General features: G+C 40.7%; 2 protein-coding genes across 8 annotated transcripts in view; one reads left to right on the top strand and one right to left on the bottom strand.

Annotated features, from left to right (window-relative positions):
• The window catches only part of SMIM10L1 (small integral membrane protein 10 like 1), a 278,859-nt gene that overhangs the window by 26,998 nt on the left and 227,923 nt on the right, over nucleotides 1-23,938 (bottom strand). For 3 of the 7 annotated variants that reach the window (XM_054445346.2, XM_063672423.1, XM_054445348.2), the window contains exon 3: nucleotides 15,361-15,422. The exons of the other annotated variants lie outside the window; for them this stretch is intronic. In XM_054445346.2, the coding sequence (XP_054301321.1) occupies nucleotides 15,361-15,422 (62 nt within the window). The remainder of the gene's footprint in view (nucleotides 1-15,360; nucleotides 15,423-23,938) is intronic. 7 annotated transcript variants of the gene reach the window in all.
• Nucleotides 18,249-22,175, top strand: LOC129009835 (basic salivary proline-rich protein 2). Its single transcript, XM_054443428.1, has 3 exons — nucleotides 18,249-18,312; nucleotides 19,798-20,930; nucleotides 22,076-22,175. Exons 1-2 carry the CDS (start codon nucleotides 18,249-18,251, stop codon nucleotides 20,910-20,912), a joined length of 1,179 nt encoding a protein of 392 aa, XP_054299403.1. The 3' UTR covers nucleotides 20,913-20,930; nucleotides 22,076-22,175.

Raw genomic sequence — 23,938 nt, 5'->3', positions numbered from 1 at the left:
AATTCTTAAAGACATGAAATAGGATGGCTCATTCAAGAACTTGTATTCATTCTGTTCATTTCTAGAAATCTCTGGTAGTTTTTGTGGCCAACTTTGTTTTAACCTCTCCATGAATATTAATAATAGAATACGTTAAGACACCTGTATCCTACAACACCAAGACTTTTCTGATCAGAGCCAGATCCAAGGAATATTCGACAATCTGTGTGGGTCCGACCAGGCTGAGGGCCAACCTTCTGTCAGCCATGAATGGCCAGGTTTGTGTTGTCTGCACACAGCTCAAAGTTCCAAAGACATAATCTCTATATAATCAAATATTTAGCAAAATATGATAGGCATAGGTGTACAAAACTCCACAGCCAACCTCTTGTTCCTTAGAATATGATTGTGTTTAGAAAACAGCCCTAAGAAGAGATGATCAAGCTAAAATGAGGGAGTTTCAGTGGAACTAAATCCAATAAGATGAGTGTCCTTAGAAGAAGTGGAAATTCCTTATAAGAACTGGAAATTTGCACACAGAGAGACACAAGAAGTACATAGGCACAGACGCAGCCCCATGGGAGGACACAGCAAGAAGGTGATATCTAGATGCCAAGCAGACAGGGCCCAGAAGAACTGAACCTGCTGACACCTTCACCGTGGAACTTGAGCATCCAGAAGTGTTGGAAAGTAATTTCTGTTGCTTAAGAATATTAGTCTCTGATATTTTGTTTGGACAGCTATAATGAAGAAATTCAGGGGAGAGCACGTTTTAGGAGGCAGAAATTAAGAGTCCTGCTTGGCACAGGAGTGTAATGTAAATGGTAAGTTTACATTATTTTAAGTGGCAAGTGGATTGCTGAGGTCCTTGACTCATGGACAAGTGCCTAAGCTTTTGTTGCAGTCTTGCTCCTTGCTTTGACCCCATCCTAAATCAGGAACAGTGTCTCCTTCAGTTCTTTGGTAACCTCTGTTTTGGTTGTGTGTGGTAGCTTGATATCTGATATTTACTCCTTCCTGATATGCTAATCTCTTTCACTCATTTCTGATATAGGAGAAGGTCAGGGCATGAGCTGAGTGATATTTGGAAGCATCACCTCTTGTCTTGCTGTACTCAGCAGACAAGGAGAAGTCTGTCTCCAAGCAGGACTGCAGGTTCCCCACTGACTCCCACAAGGAGTCAGATCTGCCTGGCACTCCCCTCTGCTTCTTTTCTCTTGCATTTCTTTCCTTCCTGATGGGCCACCATAAGCTACCTAGGCCAGACTGCTCATCGCCAGCTTCCTTTTCAAACAATGTTTGTTGAGACCAGAGAAAATCATTCAATAACATCAGGACACCAGATTGGCCCAAGCACTCTGTGTCTCTCTTAAAGAATGTGAATTTCAGTTACAAATGTGAACCTTTCCATATAGCTGGAGAATATTTGGCCACTGGTATTACATTCCATCTTCAGAAAACATCCCTATTTATCCTAGAAGAAAAACAAGAAACCAATCTGACTAGTCAGCTGGAAAATTCTAAGTTACCTCTAGTAGAGCTTATTGTATAAAATATATACACTCTATAAAAATGCACCAATCAGTGCTCTCTGTCTAGCTAAAGGATTGTGAATGCACAAATCAGCACTCTGTAAAAACGAACCAATCAGCATTCTGTGTCTAGCTAAAGGATTGTAAATGCCCCAATCAGCACTCTGTAAAAATGCACCAATCAGCACTCTGTGTCTAGCTACAGGATTTCAAATGCACCAATCAGCACCCTGTAAAATGGACAAACCAGCACTCTGCAAAATGGACGAATTAGCGCTCTGTCAAATGTACATCAGCGGGATGTGCGCAGGGCCAAATAAGGGAATAAAAGCTGGCCAACCTAGCCAGCAGTGGCAACTTGCTTGGGTCCCCTTCCATGCTGTGGAAGCTTTGTTCTTTTGCCCTTCACAACAAATCTTGCTGCTGCTCACTACTTGGGTCTGCACTACCTTTATGAGTTGTATCACCCACCGAGAGGGTCTGCGGCTTCATTCCTGAAGTCAGTGAGACCATCAACCCACCGGGAGGAACAAACAACTTTGGACACAGCTTTAAGAGCTGTAACACTCACTGTGAAGGTCTGCAGCCTCACTCCTGAAGTCAGTGAGACCAAGAACCCACTGGAAGGAAGAAACTCCGGACACATCTGAACATCTGAAGGAATGAACTATGGACACACCATCTTTAAGAACTGTAACACTCACTGCAAGAGTCCGCAGCTTCATTCTTGAAGTCAGTGAGACCAAGAACCCACTGGAAGGAACCAATTCTGGACACATCACAACCCTAATTTGGTTTCTTTCATTTTCTTTTTGTTTTGTAATCTTATAACGTTTGTAAAAGGCATCCATTTTTCTTCAGTTTATAATGTAAAAAATACATATCAATAGCTGGCTTGTTGACCAAAATGTATGACAAGTGGTCAATAATTTTTCTCCTTTTATATAGCTCACTAACAAGTAGGATTGGGAAACGGTTGTAAACTGAGTACCAGGTGGTAGAATTAAAGCAAACTTCCGATGTAACACTTTTAGTTTTTGCTCCATTCCAAAGATAACAGGAGGTAAAGGGTTAAAGTTGCCCCAAAGCTGTTGCACACCTTTGAGGAGACTTAAAATTCAGGTGTTTATTCAGTTGAGTCTTAGGCTGTGACTACAATGCTTGAATTAGACAGTAAATGTGTCTTACTTACTTGCATGAAGACACTTTGTTTACATCTCTCTTATTACTTCTTTTCCTCTACTCTGATCTCAGTTCCTTTTAAGGATTCGGGTTGGGCCTGAGATGACCCTGACCCAAGAAGGACTAAAGACCCTACATACCCATCTCCAAATCTTGCAAAAATATCAAGGAGGGTAGAAGCATAAATATTTATAGCTCTATTGCCTATGCTTGCTCAATTTACCATTGTACTTGATTCTGTTGGAGTGGGGGAAGGCATGCTGAGGATACAGGATAGAGCTACAGTGGTATAGAAGGGGAAAGTAAGGAAGAGACTGCAAGTCTGTTGAGTCCATAGACACTGGAGATGTATTTAAAGGAGGTAGACCCTGGGGCTAGAAGCCAAGGTGGGGGAAAAAAAGCTTTTCAGTTGCAATAGTCATTTATTATTATTATTGTTATTATTAGTGTTATTATTTCTTTTTAGAGACAGCGACTTGTTCTGTCACTTAAGCTGGAGTACAGTGGTGCAATCATGGCTCACTGCAGTCTTGAACTCCTGGGATCAAGCAATTCTTCCAGATCACCCTCTGAATTAGATGGGACTACAGGTGCCAATCACCATGCAAGGTTGATTTTGTAAATTTTGTTTTATACATGGAGAGATCTTGCTATATTGTTTAGGCTGATCTTGAATTCCTGACATCAACAATCCTTCAATCTCAGCCTCCAAAATAGCAGGATTCCAGTCATGAGCCAGCATGCTGGGTGTATAGTCACTCTTTCTACCTCAGCCTCATTTTCCTGCATCCTGTAAATCCCCAGTCAGAAGACAGCAGGGCTGCCTGGTTACTGGGATAGCCTCTAAGAAGCAAATGTTAAACTCTGTGGTTCTTGTAGAGGAACAGAAAAAAGAAGTGCTTGAGTTCAATTGAGCTTTGAGCAAATGGGGTACAAAACATGAAAAGTTAGGAAGAAGTTGTGGATAAGGCCCTTGGGACCCATTCAGTGCACTTTTCTGTTGTTTTTAATTTTATAAGTGTGTATTATGTGAAATACTTATACTCCTATCTCATAAGGGCCAAGGAGAATCATCCATGTAGAAGCTCCAAGTAGAATAATGTCAGTGGGACTAACCCCTCTGTCAGTGGAGTCAGTGGGTGGATTACAATGTAGCCTGAATGCCTCCACCCTTCAGTATCCAAAGCTTGCCTTAATGAACTTTTTGTGTATTGTGAACAGAGAAAATGCCTATGTGAAGAATAAAATAGAAAATTACTCAATGTACTTTTGAAAGCTATAAACAATTGACCAATTCTTCATGAAGGATTCAATCAAGATATGGCAACCTTGAAACAACTTGGATATGGAAATGATGAGACTTAAAAGCAGCTCTTACAGCCAACTTTCATGAGGTAAATGGGAACACTCTCAAAATAAATGGGAAAAAGCTTCTCAGCAGAAAAAGGAACTATAGAAAATAATAATAGAAATTTCAGAACTGACATATATAAGTCTATAATTTGAAAAAAGACCTTATTGACTGTGAAAATTTTTCAGAGAGTAAATGATTGAGGTGTGTGAAGACAAAAAAACTAAATTAGCCAAGTCAAATCCAAGAAGAGACATCTTAGAAGAACTGAGCCTGTTAACACCTTGATCATGGAATGTGAGCCTCTAGAACTGTGAGAAAATCAATTTCTGCTATTCAAATTACACAGTGTGTTTTTGTTTTTTTTTTTTTAGGGCAGACATAACAAACTACATCAGGGGAGAGTAGTTTAGGACACAGAAATCAAAGATCTTATTTGGGACAAGTTATGTTTGCATCCATATTAGAAGGCAAGTGGATTGCTGAGAGCTTCAACTGACCGAAAGTTGCCTGAGCTCCTGCTGCAGGCCTGCTTCTTGCTTTCAACCCATCCTTACTCACTGACAGGGCCTCTTTCAGCTCTTCTGTCATCTCTGTTTTATTTGTGTGTGGAGATTTCATAGTTAATGTTTATTCTTCCCTAATAAACTAATCTCTGTCACTCATTGCTGACATTGGACAATGTCAGAGAAAGGGCCTGAGCTGAGTGATATTTGAAGGCATGCCTGCTGTCTTCTTGTACTCACCAAGCCAAGGGGGAGCCTTTCTTTCACCAGGAGTATGACTTCTACAGCAACCTATGCAAAGAGGCAAGTCTGCGAGGCACTCCCCTCTGTGCATTCCCTCTGGTCTTCCTTTCCCACTAAAAGGTATACTGTAAGTCACTACGGAAGGCCACTCATCTCCGGTTTCCCTGTCCAATTAGTGTGTGTAGAAACAAATGACAGTCATCCCGATATCATTAGGGCACCTGCTAGGACAAGCAACTACTTTATGACCCCCTCAAAGGACATAAAGCCAAACTACAACTGTTTTATTATTGCATAGCCAAAGAAGAATTGCTAACTGGTAATATATTTCCTCTTTAGCAAACATCCCTAATATTCCAGAAGGGGTGAGGGAGGAAAACAACAATCTGTCTGATCACCAGCCAATGGCAGAGTAATCTGCCACAACCCTCGTTGTATGAGGAAGGCTTCCAAAAATATAAGGCATCTTCAAACTGTTTGTAGAAAATACGTATGATTTTTAAAAGTTATGCGTGGATATAAACATTTTTTGTATCAAAATACATTTGTACTAACTTGTTACAACATGTCTGAACAGGATCTAGTTAAGTCACTAACATGGTTGAGAAAGCGGTTTGAAAACAGCCTGTATCAGAGCAGCAAATATTCTACTAAAATTGTAGGAAAAACAAATTCAAGTTTATGGTGAAGCTTGGGTGGAGGGATGGTGACATCACAGATGCATTAGGACATCTTTGTGCACAAGTAAATCAGCCCTTCACAAAATGGTTAATTCACTTTAAGAATCGATGAGATGATGGTGAAGGTAAAACTTGCAGCAGCAGACCATACACATCAACTTACGGGCAAAAATTTTATCTTCTTTTGGCCTAATTGAAGAGGCCTGACAATTAACAACAGAAACAAGAGCTAGCAGAAGAAGAAGATCAATTGGTTCAGATTACATAATTTTTTCTGATTGAGAAATTAAACTTGAGCAAACTATCCACTTGATGAGGGCCAAAACTGCTGTACTCAAGTCAGCTACAGGCAAGAACAGAACATTCAATGAAAATTTAAAGAAGTAGGAAGGAGAAGAAAAGAAAAGATCCTAAGCATGTCTTTGGAGAGTTGTAACAGGAGATCAAATGTGGCTTTACCAGTGCCACTTGAAGGGAAAAACACAATCAAAGCAATGGCTACCAAGTGGTGGAAGTGGTCTAGTCTAAGTAAATGTGACAAAAGCAAATATACCAACAGTGTGTTTGGATGCCCAAAGTATTTTGGTTGATAACTTTTGGGAGGGCCGAGGAATGATAACATCGATTTATGAAAGAATTTGGAATTTGAAGAAAGTCAAATCTTTAGCAGATAAATGGATGAGAGTGAATGCCTAGTGATTTCTATCGAAAGTCTGGCAAAGTGTCTCTGTTTCATGAGGGGAATGAGCAGGAGCTTTGTTGTGATGGACAAGGACTCTACTAAAGCCTTTCTGGGCATTTATCTGCTAAAGTTTTGCCTAACTTTCTCCAGTCTTTCATAAGCCGATGTTATCATTCTAATTGAAGTAACTTAGGACTGGGAAACCAAACATCGTATGTTCTCACTCATGAATGGGAGCTAAAGTATGAGGATGCAAAGGCATAAGAATGACACAATGGACTTTGGGAACTCAGGGGGAAAGAGTCGGAAAGAGGTGAGGGATAAAAGACTACAAATTGGGTGCAGTGTATACTGCCCGGGTGATGGGTGCACCAATATCTCACAAATCACCACTCAAGAACTTATATACATAACCAAACACCACCTATTCCCCAACGTATGAAAATAAAACAGAAAAGAAAAAAAGAAAATCACTAGGCATCCAACTTACGGTACTGATGCAGTATCTTTGAACTTCTTTTATTCTAATATTAAAATATCTTTAAAGTGTACTCTGTTTTCTACAGTTAATAATGTAAAAACACTGCATTTATACAGTGAAAATTCCAGGGCCCTCAATTCTTTGTAGATAGGCTAAATTTCTTGTGTCATTACTTGCCAAACTTCTTGAATGTGATGGAGACAATGTTCAGAAATAAAGTTTATATTGTCTACTTTCATATTTTAATTACGTTCTTCCACAAACTTCTTGAAATCCCCTTGTATCCTCAAACCCTTCTGGAAGAGCAGGGACAGATTCTTATGTGTACAACACAGGATTCTCTCATCCAACTGATCAAGTGGCCTGTCTTTAGGATGTCCAGTCACATACCCACACACAATACCTCTAACAAGGTCATCCTGAAGTTATCACTATCCCTGAGCAAAAACTGAATGACAGTACAAGACTTATTCGAGGCCTGAAATGATAAGTGGCAGCTGTTGATACTGACTCACCTGCACTTTCCATGAAAAGCGTGGAAGAATGGGCAGGAACTACTTCATATAACAGAAAAGTCAGCAGATGAAAAGAGAGCTACTAACACAAACTCAGTAAAAAGACCTCGGAAACACAGTATGTTGATCTAAATTTTAAAAACAAAAATGAAAAGAAAGGAATAAGAAGAATTATAGATGCTTACCTAGGAGATTAGATTTAAAAACTTTTACTAAATTTTATTTAAAAAGAAGCCAGATGTAAGATGAAAAATAAACACAGGGAAATTTGATTTAGAGCACAAAGTGCCAACAAATACATTTTAGAAAGCCAGTCTTGAGAAAATAGTTTCAGAATATTGCAAAAATGTAAAAAAGTTCTGTGTGGGAGAACAATCTGGGAGACAGATAGCACAGGTACTAAGAAATAGATCAATGCAATATGCTTGAGGCTTTTATGTGGGTACCAGACTATCTTATTGGAATATATAATTGTGGTCACTCATAGTGATTAAAAATTATTCCTAGAAGAACGACTGAACATGGTGACTCATGCCTGTAATTCCAGGACTTTGGAAGAGTGAGGTGGGAGGATCCTTGAGGCCAGGAGTTCAAGACCAGCCTGAGCAACAAAGTAAGGCTCCATCTCTTCAAAAATAAATAAATAAATAAATTTAAAAAATAAATAGGCATGGTGGGTGTCATGAACCTGTAATTCAAGCAACTTAAGATGCTGAAGCCGGGGGAATCCCCTGAGCACAGGAGTTGAAGGATGGTGTAAGCCAGGATCAGGACACCACACTCCAGCCTGGGTGACAGAGCAAGAGTCTGCATAAGAAAAAAATTCCTAAAAGATGTAAAGCCCAAACTAAATCTGATCAAACATTCTAACAAAGGGGTAGAGCAAGGAAAAAATTTTGAAGACATGAAATATGGTGTCTCATTAAAGAACTGTGTATTCATTCTGTTCATTTCCAGAACCCCTTGGTAGTTTTTGTGGCCAACTTTGTTTTAACCTCCCCATGAATATTAATGATAGAATGCATGAAGACACCTGCATCCTACAACACCAGACTTTTCTGATTAGAGCCAGAGCCAGAGAATATTAGACAATCTGTGTGAGTCTGACCAGGCTGAGAGCCAACCTTCTGACAGCCATGAATGGCCAGGTTTGTGTTGTCTTCACACAGCTCAAAGTCCCAAAGAAATGATATCTATATAATCAAATATTTAGTGAAATATGATAGGCATAGGTCTACAAAAATCCACAGCCAACCTCTTGCTCCTTAGAATAAGACTGTGTTTAGAAAACAGCCCTAAGAAGAAGTGATGAAGCTAAAATGAGGGAGTTTCGGTGGAACTAAATCTAATAAGATTGCTGTCCTTATAAGAACTAGAAATTTGCACACGGAGAGACACAAGAATTATGTATGTATAGAAGCAGCCCCATGGGAAACACAGCAAGAAGGCAGATATGTAGATGGCAAGCAAGCAGGGCCCAGAAGAACTGAACCTGCTGACACCTTCATCATGGAACTTGAGCATCCAGAAGTGTTGAAAAGGAATTTTTGTTGTTGAAGAATACCTAGTCTGTTCTATTTTGTTTTGACAGCCATAATGAAGAAACTCAGGGGAGAGCAGGTTTTAGGAGGTAGAAATCAAGACTCCTGCTTGGCACATAGTAAGTTTACATTTATTTTAAATGGCACGTGGGTTGCTGAGGTCCTTGACTCATGGACCAGTGCCTAAGCTCCTGTGGCAGTCCTGCTCCTTGTTTTGACCTCATCCTAAGTGACACTGTCTCCTTCAGTTCTTTGGTAACCTCTGTTTTGGTTGTCTCTGGTAGCTTGATACCTGATATTCACTCCTTCACGATATGCTAATCTCTTTCATGTATTTCTGACATAGGGGAAGGTCAGGAATAGGGTGTGAGCTGAGTGATATTTGGAAGTATCACTTCCTGCCTTCCTATACTCAGCAGACGAGGAGTAGCCTGCCTCTAAGTGGGACTGCAGCTTCCCCAGTGACTCCCACAAGGAGTCACATGTGCCTGGCACTCCCCTCTGCTTCTTCTCTCTTGCATTTCTTCCCTACCTGACAGGCCACCAAAAGCTACCTAGGCCAGACTGCTCATCGGCAGCTTCTCTTTCCAAATAATGTTTGGTGAAGCCAGAGAAAATCATTCAATAACATCAGAATAGCTGCTAGGCCCAAGCACTCTGTGTCTCTCTTGAAGCATGTGAATCTCAGTTACAAACGTTATACTTTCCATGTAGCTGGAGAATATTTGGCCACTGGTATTATATCCCATCTTCAGAAAACATTCCTATTTATGCTAAAAGAAAAATAAGAAACCAATCTGCCTAGTCAGCTGTAAAAGTCTTAATTACCTCTAGGAGACCTTCTTGTGTTAGTATGCCTTCCTATATGGAGTGGGTTGTTAAAATGTTGACAGAGAATGTATATTCTATTAAGAAATACCATGAATGGGCCAGGCACAGTGGCTCATGCTGTAATCCCAGCACTTTGGGAGGCCAAAGCGGGTGGATCATGAGGTCAGGAGATCAAGACCAAACTTGAAACCCCGTCTCTACTAAAAATACAAAAAATTAGCCAGGCGTGGTGGAGGGTGCCTGTAGTCCCAGCTACCCAGGAGGCTGAGGCAGGAGAATGGTGTGAATCCAGGAAGTGGAGCTTGCAGTGAGCAGAGCAGAGATCACACCACTGCACTCCAGCTTGGGTTCCAGCCTGGGTGACAGAGCAAGACTCCGTCTCAAAAAAAAAAAAAAAGAAATACCATGAATGGATTCCAAATTTTTTGGCACCAAATGAAATTAGAATATGTTGCTATGATATGTCTGAACAGGAGCTAGTTTGAGGCTTCAAGAAAAATAGGATAGCATTTTCAAGATACCCTAGAAGAGCAGCATGAATTCTTCTAAAATTAGAGTACAAACATCAAATTTATGGTGAAGCTTGGTTGGAAGAAGATGAAATCACTGACGGTGTCCAAAAATTTGTCTACTTGGCACATGGTAAGTTGACATTGGTTGAAGAAGTCAGCAGTTCACAAATTCAATGAGGAGTTCCTCATTTCAAGAAGGAATGAGGCAATGTTGAACCTAAAGCCTACAGTGACAGATGACCCATGTCATATTGCAAGGTATACATTCATCTTCTTTATACCCTAAGAGAAGATGTGTGATGATTAGCAGCATACAAAATAGCCAACAATGCAGACTTCTCAGTTCAGTTTACATGATTCTAACTGAATGATCAAAGTTTAGTAAAATTTTCACTTAATGGATGCTCAACCTATGTCTCCAACATCAAGTACAGACAAGAGCAGAACTTTTCCTAAAAATTTAAATATGAGCAATGAAGACCATAAGCACATCTTCAATGAGTTATAACAGGAGACAACATGTGACTTTACCAGTAAAACCCAGAAAACAAACACAATCAAAGGAATGGCTACCAGGAGGTGGAAAAGTCCAGTCAAAACAAAAGTGGTTGATGAGAGCACAAAGGTCATGGCAAGAGATTGTTGGAAAGCTCAAGTCATTTTGCTGGTTGACTTTCTGGAGAATGACAATATCTGCTTATTCTGAGAATATTTTGAGAAAGCCAAAGCTTTACTAGATGAATCCCTGGGAAAGCTTCAGTAGAGTCCTTCACCACAACCTTGCTCCTGCTCATTTCTCTTATCAAACAGGGCATTTATATGAGAGTTCTGATGGAAAATCATTAGGCTCCCAGAGTACAACCCTAATTTGGTTCCTTTGGATGTATTTCTGTTTAGTAATCTTATAACGTTTGTAAAAGGCATCCATTTTTCTTCAGTTAATAATGTAAAAAATACATATCAAATATCAATAGCTGGCATGTTGACCAAAATGTATGACAAATGGTCAATAAATCTTCTCCTTTTATATAGCTCATTAAGAAGTAGGATTGGGAAATGGTTGTAAGCTGTGTACCAGGTGGTAGAATTGAAACAAACTTCCCATGTAACAGTTTTAGTTTTTGCTCCATTCCAAAGATAACAGGAGGTAAAAAGGGTTAAAGATCCCCCAAAGCTGTTGCACACCTTTAGGGAGACTTAAAATTCAGGTGTTTATTCAGTTGAGTCTTAGGCTGTGGATGCAAACTGGACGTGTCCTCATGAGCTACCACCATATTCTCTCTTCTCCCCAACAGTGTACTCAGCTAAGCGAACAAGATGCCTGGAGGAGAAGGGTACAAAATGGGGGCAGAGTTCCAGAATCTCACTTAGTAAATCTGCCATAGAATCCCTCCCAAGGAAAACCAAAGAGCTGGAATAAAGAAAGAATACAAAAATCTATGGCTTTACATGGTGTTCCAGTCATGGACTCTTCAGAATAAACAACAGTGGTATGTCCTAGAAATCAGGGATGGAATGTCTTCATTTAAAGAGAAAACCTCTGAGGAAATGACTCTTCCTATTAAAAATCAAAGAACCTCCATGAATTGGTAATTGCCACAGTCAGCACCATCTCTGGATACACAGATGTGGAGACAGATGGATCCAGGACACTAGCAGAAATGCCCAAATGGATTAGGGCCATGAAGCTGCCCTTGCTTTTATAGTCAAACATGAGGATTTTCCTTACCCCACCGTAAGTTGTAAAGGAAAGAAAACATTGCTAACATTGACCATTCCTTCCAGGCTTAGAGGAAGAAACAGTACAAATACTAAGGGAAGACGCCATTCTGCAGGGAGTATGTTCTTCAAGGGAAAAACTAGTGGAAGAGCAAGAATCTATAGCCATACCCTGTTTCAGTAGGCCCTTCAGTCACCACTACAGTACACTCTTTAGATTCCTCTGTGTATAATCTGCAATCGCAGAGTACATTTATGGCAGTGCTGGAAGATAGCCATTATTTGCAGACATAAGAATCAGATTATTTAGAAATTTGCTTCTATAGGTATTTCCAAGTCTGCTTTTCAGAAAAAAATTCAGATATCCCTCAAACGATTGGAATTTGTTTTAGGGAGGAGAAGGTCTTGAAATCTTATGATCCCCATGGGTCAGTGGAAGACAGAAAAATACATAAAGGCTTGAGTAAAGGAGTTGGCATAAAGAAGACCATGCTAGGTCATGACCCTTATAGATCTCTTTGTATTCTGTTCACTCTAAACAGGGTCTTGGAAAGGGCCTGTGCACATGAAGGAACCCAAAGTTCAAGCTTCAGAAGCTTTGTAGATCATTCCAATCTGACAAAAACCATATTTCAATGTTGTTAGGTTGACTAGTTAAATAAGCCTTTAATTGCTCAATAAAAATGTACAAAGGCATATTTCAATCAAGAAAATGCAAATATAGAGAAAAGTTTAGCAAAAAATAAGGTTAGTAAAAATGTGAGATAAATACAAACTCTTTACATATCATATCATAAAATTCTGTTTCTATGTCTGTTTACTAAAAGGCCCAAAAGTTTTTTTTCTTTTATAATATGGAGAGATTTGCTTTGGCAGTTCCAAAGATGGATAAGTAATAGACTTGAAACAATGTACATTTGTTTTTAAAAAATTATATTTGTTAGAGTATTAGAGTATTAAAATGTATTCAACATTTAAGATTGTTTCCAGATGTTTACTCAATAATGTTGTAAAAAATAACCATGTGATTATCAAGTCATGGTCATGTTACATTTAATGCAGCCAGGGAAGAAAAGACAGCAGCATATTCTTCTGATAAAATTAGGAACACAGGTAACAGCAGTCTGCCTTGTAAAGTCACTTGAATACAGTTATATAGAAAGAGTCATAAACAAAAAGATCATCTGTAGGACCTGCTAGAAACTGTGGTAAGGAATTTCTCTCTATACTAAGGGTATTGGAATGAACAGTGCATTGAACACATGGAGTGATTTCTGCTCTTTCCCAATGTCCCAACAAAATTACAATAAAGAAGCACAGAGGAAATTAATACCCAAGATTGAGGAGAATGAAAGAAGAGATGACAACAAACAATAAATGTAAACAAAACTGTGGAATTGGAATGACAAGAAATATAACAGAGTTTGTGAATGAGCAAAGCCAAACTCAGACATGTAGAGGGGACTGTTGTGCAATTTTCACCAGAACACCTGGAAAATTAGTCCTATTTGAATATAGCATTTTAATGTGCAGAAATTTACATGTATATACATTTTAGTGCATATTCTGCATCAAAGTTTGATCATTCTTCTTCAAGTGAATCCTGTGCATTTCTTGCTATTTGTTCCTAGGTATTTTATATTTTTCTCATGAATAAGTCATTGTCTCATTTCTCTCTCTCTGTCTGTCTCTTTCCTTTCTTTGTCTTATGCTGTTCCCTATGAAGTGTATGTCTTAGGGAAAGTTACTCAATCACATTAATATTTTATTTCTACCTTTGAAAGGTAAAAATAAATGCAAAAAATCCTCAAAATGCTATTGTAAGTACTAGAAACATCACTGTGCAAGATAGAAAGGAATAATCCATAAATCTTTAGCTATGTAGCCATGCATGTGTAGAAATATAATATATGATATACATAGCAATTGGGTTACTGAAACAAACTCGGTTATTGAATATTGTTTAGAGACAGCTTTGATCCAATCATTTTTAAAATGAATGTTCTATCTCTGTCTCACAGCATGGACATCCTCACAGCATGTGGCAGGTTCCATAAAGAACAATTTGGAATTGCATGGCATTTCAATGATATAGACTCAAAAGTCAAAGTATCACTTCTGATATAATCTACTGGTCATGGCAGTAATGAAGTTCCACCGAAGCTCAAGGGGGTAAAAACAGACCTCACCCCTTCAAGAGAGGATGTCAAGGTAGCATTGTAAGAAGAAAACATTAGATGAATGATTCTGTTGTGATCATATTTTAAAAACAATTTCCAAGATGATAAATATGCATACATGTGGACTTCAAAATCAATGAAATACAATAATAATTTGTGGTTCTTAAGCAGAGGAGACAACATCTTTTGTAAGAGATATGTACAGGTTTATGTGTTTAATAAGTGAGTCATTGATTAATCACTTTAATAAAATTTTTATCAGCTTACCGACTTTGTACATGATCAGAAAAATATGAGGGTGACATACATTGCTTTGTATTTCTTATGAGATAAGTTGTGATTGTACTTCTCTACGAACTGATAGGATGTTTAACTGAAAGGTGAAGAATACACTCTGACATTGTGATAACAGTGGTGTGATGAGGCTACAGACACTTGACCTTAGGCTGACAACAAATGCCTTCTACAGCCCCAATCACTGAGGGTGGAACACCAGCTCTGGGGCCAGGACACAGGCAACATCTTCATGCAGAAGACTGAAAGCTATGTAAGTGGTATATAGTTTATCCTTTCTTAGACAACTCTCTGACCAGGCTCCCTCTTGGATTTCTAGAATTTTAGATCCGTTGTGATTAGAAGGATCAAATTTAGTCATTTTAAAGGGGCATACACAAATTTTGTCAATGCTAATATGCCACCCAAGGAAAATGCATGTAGCATGGATTAAGGAAGTACATACAGGATCTACATTGACAGGGTTTTGTAATTAGAAAAAAAAGGAATTAATTCTTCTGAGTGTCTTTACATAAATGCAAGGGGTAAAGCAGAAGACTAGAATATGTTTAAATGGGATTATGATTTCAAACAAACATGTTTACTCAGGAAAATATATTTTTAATCACCTCAGCTGTTAACATCTCAGGAAAATTTAACCTTGAGAATATTCTAAGAGAAACTTGTTTTTGTTCTCTGAATCTCATTTCCCTCCACTTTCTTGTAAAGAAATGAATGAATGAAGAGCAAGTAACCACTGGAGCACAGTAAGCAAGAACTCAGCTCTGAGAACTGACTGCCTTCCATTCCACTTAGTACCATTATATGAACCTAGGCACACACCTAAGTCACCTCATCTACAAAATTAATATAATAATAATAATCACACCTCCCTAATATGATGGTTCTGAAGATCAAATATTATATAGTAAATGCTGAAGAAGTGTTTTCTATTATAATCAGCCTTTGCTAGGATAAATGGAAAGAATATAAATATGCTCAAATAATTGTGAAATATATATATATTAGAGAGCATCAACATGAAATAAAAATGTAAAGATGAAGATCCTACTAGTGTAACCAAAGTTTTTAGAAAAGTCAAAGCAAAGCTGAATTCTCAAACACAACTGTATTATCAGAATGGTTGGCTTACCCAATGAACACAGTAAGTTGAGGAGGATTTGGCTTTCTGTTCCATTCATAGATCTTCCACATCTTAAAAAAAAAAGGGAGATGTGTGGGTGTGAGAGAGCTGAGGCATGAAATTTGGATCTTATTACAAGTGCAGAAGAAAATCCTAAGAGCATTTGAAGCACAAAACTGTTATGATCTAATTCCAACTTTTCAATGATCACCCTGACTGATGTGAGGAGAATGGATATGGGATGTGCTGGGGTAGGAATGTTACCAAGAGCAGCTGAGGATATTAAAGTTCTTCAGGAGAGAGCATCATGGCCTGAACTATCACCTTCTAGTAAAGATTATGCAAGTGGTTGTATTTGGGATGAGTGTTGAAATTGGAGGCAACGTAATTTGCAAAAGGGCAGTGCCTTAAGGGAGTGAGGAATTTTGAACCACTGAACACTTGACTTAGAAAAGGTTGGGAGCTGTTATGAGAGCTGAATTGTGTTCCTAAAATTTCATATGTTGAAGACTGTTCCTTCAGGATCTCGCAATATGAACATGGATATTAGAAGGCAAGTGGAGTGCTGAGGGCTGCCACTCACGTCTAGGTGCCCAAGCTCCTGCTGCAGTCCTGCTTCTCTCTTCCACCCACCTTCACTCACAGACAGTATCCATTTCCACGTTTCCATCACCTCTTTTTTGTTTTGTCTGGTGAGTGCATAGCTGATATTTATGCTTTCCTGAAAATCTTTACTCATTGCTGACATTGGAGAAGATCAGGGAAAGAGCCTGAAATGAGTGACCTTTAGGGGCATTTCTGTTGTCTTCCTGTGCTCTCCTGTCAAGGGGAAGTCTGTCTTGCATCAGGCTGCAGCAACCTCAGTTGGTGACATAAACAGGCAATGTCATCCTGGCCTCTTTGTTGCTCCTTGTCTCTGACATTCCTTTGCTACCTGATGGTCTAACTTAAGCCACCTAGGCAGGGTTGCTCATCTCTGGTTCCTATGGAAAACAGTGTCTGTGAGACCAGAGACACAAATCTCAACAATACAGTGGAATCTGCTGGGACCAAGCAACTCTCTCGGCCTAAGATATAACTCATGAAGCTCAGCTAGAACCAATCCACTTTCCATAGAGCCAGAAAGAATTGCCAATTAGTAATGTATTCCCCTTTGAAGTATGTCTATATTTATGCCAGGGAAAATACCAATCTGCCTGGTTCCCCTGCAATGGCAAAGTTATGCGTAGCAAAGCCTCTTGTATTAGGAAGTCTCCTTGTACTATTATCCGCAACTCTTCAGAAGGGCCAAACCAGACCTTCATGTGCACAGCCCAGGATCCACTCATCCACAATGGTCAAGAAACCTGTCTTTAGGATTTACTGTCACATACCCTCTCTACCCCCATCATACCTCCAACCAATTGGTTAATTGGTGTTCTCCAATTAACACCAGCCATGCACAAAGTGTGAACAATTACACAAGACACTCAGATTGTCTAAGTGGTAAATGGCAGCTATTGATACTGACTAACCTGTATATCCCACGAACTGATGAGCAGGGATTTACCAGATATAAGAGAATAACTAGCAGCTAAAAGAAGTGCTAACAATGCAGGACTCTGAGAGGAATTTTTGGAAACACAATATTTATGGTGAAATTACACAGACAGGAATGAAAAAAGATGGTGAGGAGTATACATCCTATTACTTGGAAGATTAAATAAAGGAAACCTCACCAAATTCATGGGGAAAAGCCAGCTACATAATAAAAAATACACATAATGAGCTTGACTCAGAAAATAAAATATGAAAAAGAAGTACTAGAAAGAACGTGGGGAGGAATGCATATCAGAATATTGTGGAAAAAATCCTCCTTGTGGAAGAAGAATCTGAGAAAACAGGTAACACAAATACTGACTAAACCAAGAAAAGAAATACAATGCAGTTGAGGCTTTGATGGCGGTGTCTGATTATCTTATTTGAATGTAGAATTGTGGCCACTTAATTATAAGTGGTAAGAATTCGATATAATTCCTAAAAGAAATGAAGCAGTGCATGAATTTTATAAAATATTCTAGAGAAAGGGAAGAGCATGAAGGAAATTTTAGCAACATGACATCGCATGGCTCCCTCACAGAACTATGTATTCAGTTTTTCCAGGTTGAGAAATTTCCTGGTGGTTTCTGTGTCCACTTTGCATTAATAACCCCTAAAAATACTTTAGAATACAAAATTTTAGACTTCCTGTGTTGTACAGGACCAAGCCTTGCCTGAGCTGGGTGAGATCCACAGAAACTTGAACAATAGCCATAGCCTGAGCAGGCTGCGGGGTAGCTGTCTGTCATCTATGTGTGCACAGGAGTGTGCTGTCCTCACACATCTCACAGATAGCAGAAACCATCTCTATCGCATCAAATATGAAAATATCTGTACACACACATCAGAAGAGATGGAAATAGGGCATAAAAAGATCCAGAGATATTGACCATCTTCACTGCTGGCTGTGGCATCGCTGCTCACATGCACATAAACAGAAATAAATAGCACAGTGGAAAGTGGATGATAGTCTTACCTAAAAGATTGAAACTCTAATGATATCTAAAGTTCAATGATGACACAGTGCTGATGGCTTGGACACAGTTCCTTCAAAAGCATCGTTCAAGTCATAGTTGTACCTTTTGGAAATAAGACACTAACAACATATCCTATCCAACTCATCTCTCTGGGCTAGAGTTTCAAAGAAAAATAAGGGATACACCTGACCTGCAGTTAGCAAAGCAGAACCCAGTCTCTGAGGTGGTGAGGCCCACCCAGTGTGGAGCTCAAAGGTGCCATTGTTCTGCTCCTCTTTATAAAGGGAGTTACCATGTTCCTCCCAGCACAGAGTTGGGAGCAACCCCAGAGCCTCCCGCAAGATGCTGGTGATTCTGCTGTCAGTGGCCCTGCTGGCCCTGAGCTCAGCTGAGAACTTAAATGAAGGTAAAACAGAAGGGGGAGAAGATGCGGTGACTCTGCTTGGGGCTTAGGAGGTGATAATGGTAATTACGGGGAAGAGAGAATGAAAACACAGATGGGGCTGCAGAGTTTTCATGCCTAGGATCAGGAGACCTGTTGTGCCCTCATTCCACAGTAAGGGTTTCTAATTTATTTAATGTATAATGAAATCCAATAAAGAATTTGTTCCAGGGGAATGAGAAGGTAAGATTTGCATTTATAGAGAGATATAACTGTACTGTGAAGGACGCAGTAGAGAATTCAAGGCAGATTCATGGAAGTCCAGCTGTGAAGATCCTAAACTGATCTCAGTAAGTACATAGGGATGATGGTGGCCTTGCTGTATGGTGGATCAGCATCGATGATGGCGATAAACACACCTCAGAGATACTGCAGAGACAGAGAATTGGATGGAACACTTGTCTCTGTTTAACTAGAGATACAGAAGTATCAGAGCCAATCATTGTCATTTGTCCCTCCCTTACATGCAGTATTTCAATGTGCTGGCAGTGGTATGGGTAAGATTGTATTGAAGTGATTACTTCTGGTTACCCCAATTGAGAAGGCATGTGAACATAAGCAATGTATTTATAGGAGATGGAGGGCATAAGAACACCAAAGTATCACATTGAAGTACCTGGCATGTGTAAACTAAATTAGCATTAAGTCTTGAGGGATGCTAGGGAGGGAAAAAAGGGGCTCTTCTATGTTGAGTTCATGGCTGTTGCTCCGTCGTAACAACCCTGCCTCCTCTTATACCTTCCTCCCCCTCCACCAGCTTCACAGACGGTGGCTGATGGGTTAACCTAGGGGATGCATGGGGTGTGGTGGGAAGACCCTTTTCCCTGTAGAACAGTTGTGAGTCTTGAAAGGTTCGAGATGTAACTTTTCCCAACATCCTATGCTTCTCTTCTAGATGTCAGTCAGGAAGAATCTCCCTCCCTAATATCAGGTAAATCCCAATTCATTCTCAATCTGTTTTGACTGTCTTTTTCTGCTTATGAATGGATCAGTTCTCCAGTGTTTTCTTATCAAAACTTTCCTTTCAGGAATTGATTAATGTTAGTGCCCCTAATAATATAGGCACTCTTCATGCAACCTTGATTCTGGGCATCATGAGCAGGCCACCAAATTGAATGGCAGAGATGCTTGGCTTAGATGACCACAGGAGTGTGTTGCTTCATCCCCCCAGCCAGGAGTGCCTGCAGGGAGATGACAGACAAATGGGCAGCATCCTCATTCTGTCTCCTCTTTATACTGAGAGGCCCTCCACTGCTTTGTTCTTCCCCAGCGCTCCACTCCAGAGTTCTATGTTTTCACTGAAAATGCAAATAAATTAATGTTTTGGTCCCGTTTTTGTGTGTTTCCCCACTCAGCTTGTTACCCAAACTGATAAAAATTTGCTGCAACTATTCAATGAATCTTGTATGGGCTTTTACTCTGTCTTTCTCTTGTCTCTTTCTCCTCCAGGAAAGCCACAAGGACCACCCCCACAAGGAGGAAACCAGCCCCAAGGTCCCCCACCTCCTCCAGGAAAGCCACAAGGACCACCCCCACAAGGAGGCAACAAACCTCCAGGTCCCCCACCTCCAGGAAAGCCACAAGGACCACCCCCACAAGGAGGCAGCAAGTCCCGAAGTTCCCGATCTCCTCCAGGAAAGCCACAAGGACCACCCCCACAAGGAGGCAACCAGCCCCAAGGTCCGCCACCTCCTCCAGGAAAGCCACAAGGACCACCCCCACAAGGAGGCAACCAGCCCCAAGGTCCCCCACCTCCTCCAGGAAAGCCACAAGGACCACCCCCACAAGGAGGCAGCAAGTCCCGAAGTTCCCGATCTCCTCCAGGAAAGCCACAAGGACCACCCCCACAAGGAGGCAACCAGCCCCAAGGTCCCCCACCTCCTCCAGGAAAGCCACAAGGACCACCCCCACAAGGAGGCAACCAGCCTCAAGGTCCCCCACCTCCTCCAGGAAAGCCACAAGGACCACCCCCACAAGGAGGCAGCAAGTCCCGAAGTTCCCGATCTCCTCCAGGAAAGCCACAAGGACCACCCCCACAAGGAGGCAACCAGCCCCAAGGTCCCCCACCTCCTCCAGGAAAGCCACAAGGACCACCCCCACAAGGAGGCAGCAAGTCCCGAAGTTCCCGATCTCCTCCAGGAAAGCCACAAGGACCACCCCCACAAGGAGGCAACCAGCCCCAAGGTCCCCCACCTCCTCCAGGAAAGCCACAAGGACCACCCCCACAAGGAGGCAACAAACCTCCAGGTCCCCCACCTCCAGGAAGGCCACAAGGACCACCCCCACAAGGAGGCAGCAAGTCCCGAGGTTCCCGATCTCCTCCAGGAAAGCCACAAGGACCACCCCCACAAGGAGGCAACCAGCCCCAAGGTCCCCCACCTCCTCCAGGAAAGCCACAAGGACCACCCCCACCAGGAGGCAACAATCCTCAAGGTCCCCCACCTCCAGCAGGAGGCAATCCCCGGCAGCCCCGGGCACCTCCTGCTGGACAGCCCCAGGGACCACCACCCCCTCCTCAAGGGGGCAGACCTTCCAGACCTCCCCAGGGACAGCCTCCCCAGTAATCTAGGATTCAATGACAGGTATGATTCCACTTTATTCTTCACCAAGGGCTCTAATTGCTACAGTTCTCCAGCTTTATTGTGCCAATGAATCAGCTAAAAGCCCATTGACATTGTATTGTCCTAGAACCCATTTCTAAAGATTTGTATTCAGATATTCTGGAAATGGGTAACAAGATCCTATATTTGTAACAAACTCTTTAAGGAATTCTGATGTTGAGAAACAAAATTCCAAATAATCTGTCTTAAATTGTGTTGGCAACGAGGAAGCAGTACCATGTTCTCTCTGGCGCTCTGTTTTCTGTGCACAAACTCAGAGACCTCCCATTTAAAGTTTTCACCTGAGCACTGTTTGCTCAGTCCTTCCTCACACCAGCCTCTCGAGTCCAGTATTCCTGCCAAGTGGTCCCGGAACTTTCAGCAGCTAAATGGTGTCTCATTTTTTAAATTCTTACTTTTCAATGAGTACATGATTAAGCTAACAAAAAATACCTAATGAAATGGAAAAATATGAATCTAAATTTAAAGGCATAACTCATCCTACCTGCCTCCCCTCCTTCAGAAAACTACCACTGTTAACTTTATGGCATCTTCTGTTTGAAATATTTATGTGTACATAGACAACTAGAATATTTTTCCCCCAGAACTAATACCATAATTTATATGCAGGTACATATGTTAGTCATTTAAAAAATACATTTCTTTGGAAATTTCCACATGAGTTTATGAAGCTAAGTAGATCTCTTCAGTGGTTTATCTGTTTGCTTTTACAATTTTATACTACCCCATTATGTGGCTGTGCTGTGATGTCTTTAACCAGTCCCCGTCACTGGACACTGAGGGTGGTTTCAGCTTCTCACTGTTATAGAATATGTTCCAGTTACCATCTGTGTAAATATATCTGTGAACAAATTCAGCAGCAAGTAATAACAAGTTGAGAACGATCTTCTCTCTTCATCACATAAGGAACAATTTGGAGCACATTTTGTGCAAGGGCATCAAAAGTGTGAACACAGAAAAAATTAGAGAGGAAACACAGGAGGTAGAAGGGATGGGGGAGAGAGGATGGGCTCTCATGTACTCTACTGCAGTAACACCAGTGAGGAATTCAACATTTCCTGCCATGTCAAGTCTGGTCTATAAACTTCCTTGTTTGTTTGTTTCAGGAAGTGAATAAGAAGATGACTGTGATTCAAATGATTCAAATGCCATGACATTGGAACAAGGTGGTCATAGCTCTAACTTCCGTATACCAATAAAATGATTAGCTTGCAATTTCTGACTGTGGTGTCTGTTTCTCAATATTTGTGAATGTGGGATCTGAGGACCAAGAAGACATTATATGAATATCTAGGAACCCTTCTCCTTGATGCTCCAGGAAGCTTCCCTCCTCCTTAATCCTAATTTAGCCAGCTGCCGTGCAAAAAGGTTTTACTGTTTCTCTACTTCCCTGACTTCTATTTTTTTCCCCCCAAGATGGAGCTTTTTTCACCCAGGCTGGAGTGCAGTGGCACGATCTCGGCTCACTGCCCCCTGCTTCTCCTGGGTTCAAGCTATTCTCCTGCCTCAGCCTTCTAAGTATCTGAGATGATAGGTGCCCACCATCATGCACAGCTAATTTTTGTATTTTTAGTAGAAACGGGGTTTCACCATGTTGGCCAGGCTAGTCTCCAAGTCCTGACCTCAGGTGATCTGCTTTCCTTGGCCTCTGAAACTTCCAGGATTATAGGTGTGAGCCACCATGCCTGGCCCTTCCCTGACTTCTACAGCATAAATTGAAATTTTAAAATTATTTTCTGATTGTTAACTGATATTCCAGTGATCTTAAGGACAGAAAACACAACAAATGCAACAAAGTCACAGAAGCTGAAAGAGATCCTTATAATTTCTAAGAAACTGAGTTTGGTTTCAAGGGAATGAATACGAGTCTATGCTTCTTATCCCCAGAACCCTCTCTATCCCATTGACCCTATTTTAACAGTGATCACTTCTCTCCCTTCCTATTTTCCTCACCTTTCTTTAATGAAATCTGAATGGAGTTCATTAAAGAGACAGCATGATTTTAAGGAGCAATAATTTGGACACTCTCAGGTTTTAATTAAGACCTAACTGTTTTTCTTACTATCTCTGGAGTCTTAAAAGGCTACTTAGACTCTCAGGGCTTCAATTTCCTCATCTAAAATGAGAATAATCATAACAACTACCTTAGAGTATGGAGACTAATGAGATAACATACATACCAAAAACCTTGCAGAGACTGGCATGTCTGCTTCTCAAGCAAGGAAGATTCAATATTAGAAACTGCCTCTGTGCCCATTGATAGCCTCTGATAATTCACTAAGAAGTCAGAAAAATCAGAACAGAATGATCTCACCATAACCACCACTAAGTTGAGCAACCCAGTTGAAGCCCAGGTCTCTGGCCTCTCTCCTGTTACCGTAGGTGAAGCCTTCCTACCCCTATCTCTTAACTTCTCACTTGATTCTGAACTACATTGCCCAATCAAGGATTTTGCTTCTGCATGTGACCCTTTTGTCTTGTGATTGTTACATCTATGCTCTATGGGATTACTTCAATCAGCAAAAGCCTGCTGAAACATCAGCCACTTCTACAGAAGTCTTCCTAAGACTCTTAGTGCTTCTTTCCTACCATATTATTTGTCTGCCATTTTTGTTGGAAAAGTTCTTGAAACGTATGTATGTGATTATTTCCCCATCCCCTCTACCTCCAAATTTTTCTTATGCACACGTTATAGATGCTTTTGTTCTTTCCACTTCAAGTCTGTGAAGATCATCTACTGCCTCCATTCTACTCATTTCAGGAATCAGTTCTCAGTCCTGCATCTCCTGTGACCCCTCAGCAGTTTAACACCATGGATCCTACCCTTCTTTTGGGAACACTCTATCAATCTTTCCAGGAGCCTCCCCCTCTCTCCTAGGGTTTCTCCTATCTCTGCCTCTTCCCTCCTACAGCTACAAAGTTCTTCCTCTTCCAACTCTTTTTGGTCTTGGTAAAGAATTTACCTAATT

This window comes from Pongo pygmaeus, chromosome 10 (genome assembly GCF_028885625.2).
Source record: "Pongo pygmaeus isolate AG05252 chromosome 10, NHGRI_mPonPyg2-v2.0_pri, whole genome shotgun sequence".
In the NCBI taxonomy this organism is placed as follows: Eukaryota; Metazoa; Chordata; class Mammalia; order Primates; family Hominidae; genus Pongo; species Pongo pygmaeus.
The sequence above is the reverse complement of the archived record's forward strand: the minus strand, read 5'-3'. Positions and strand labels throughout refer to the sequence as shown.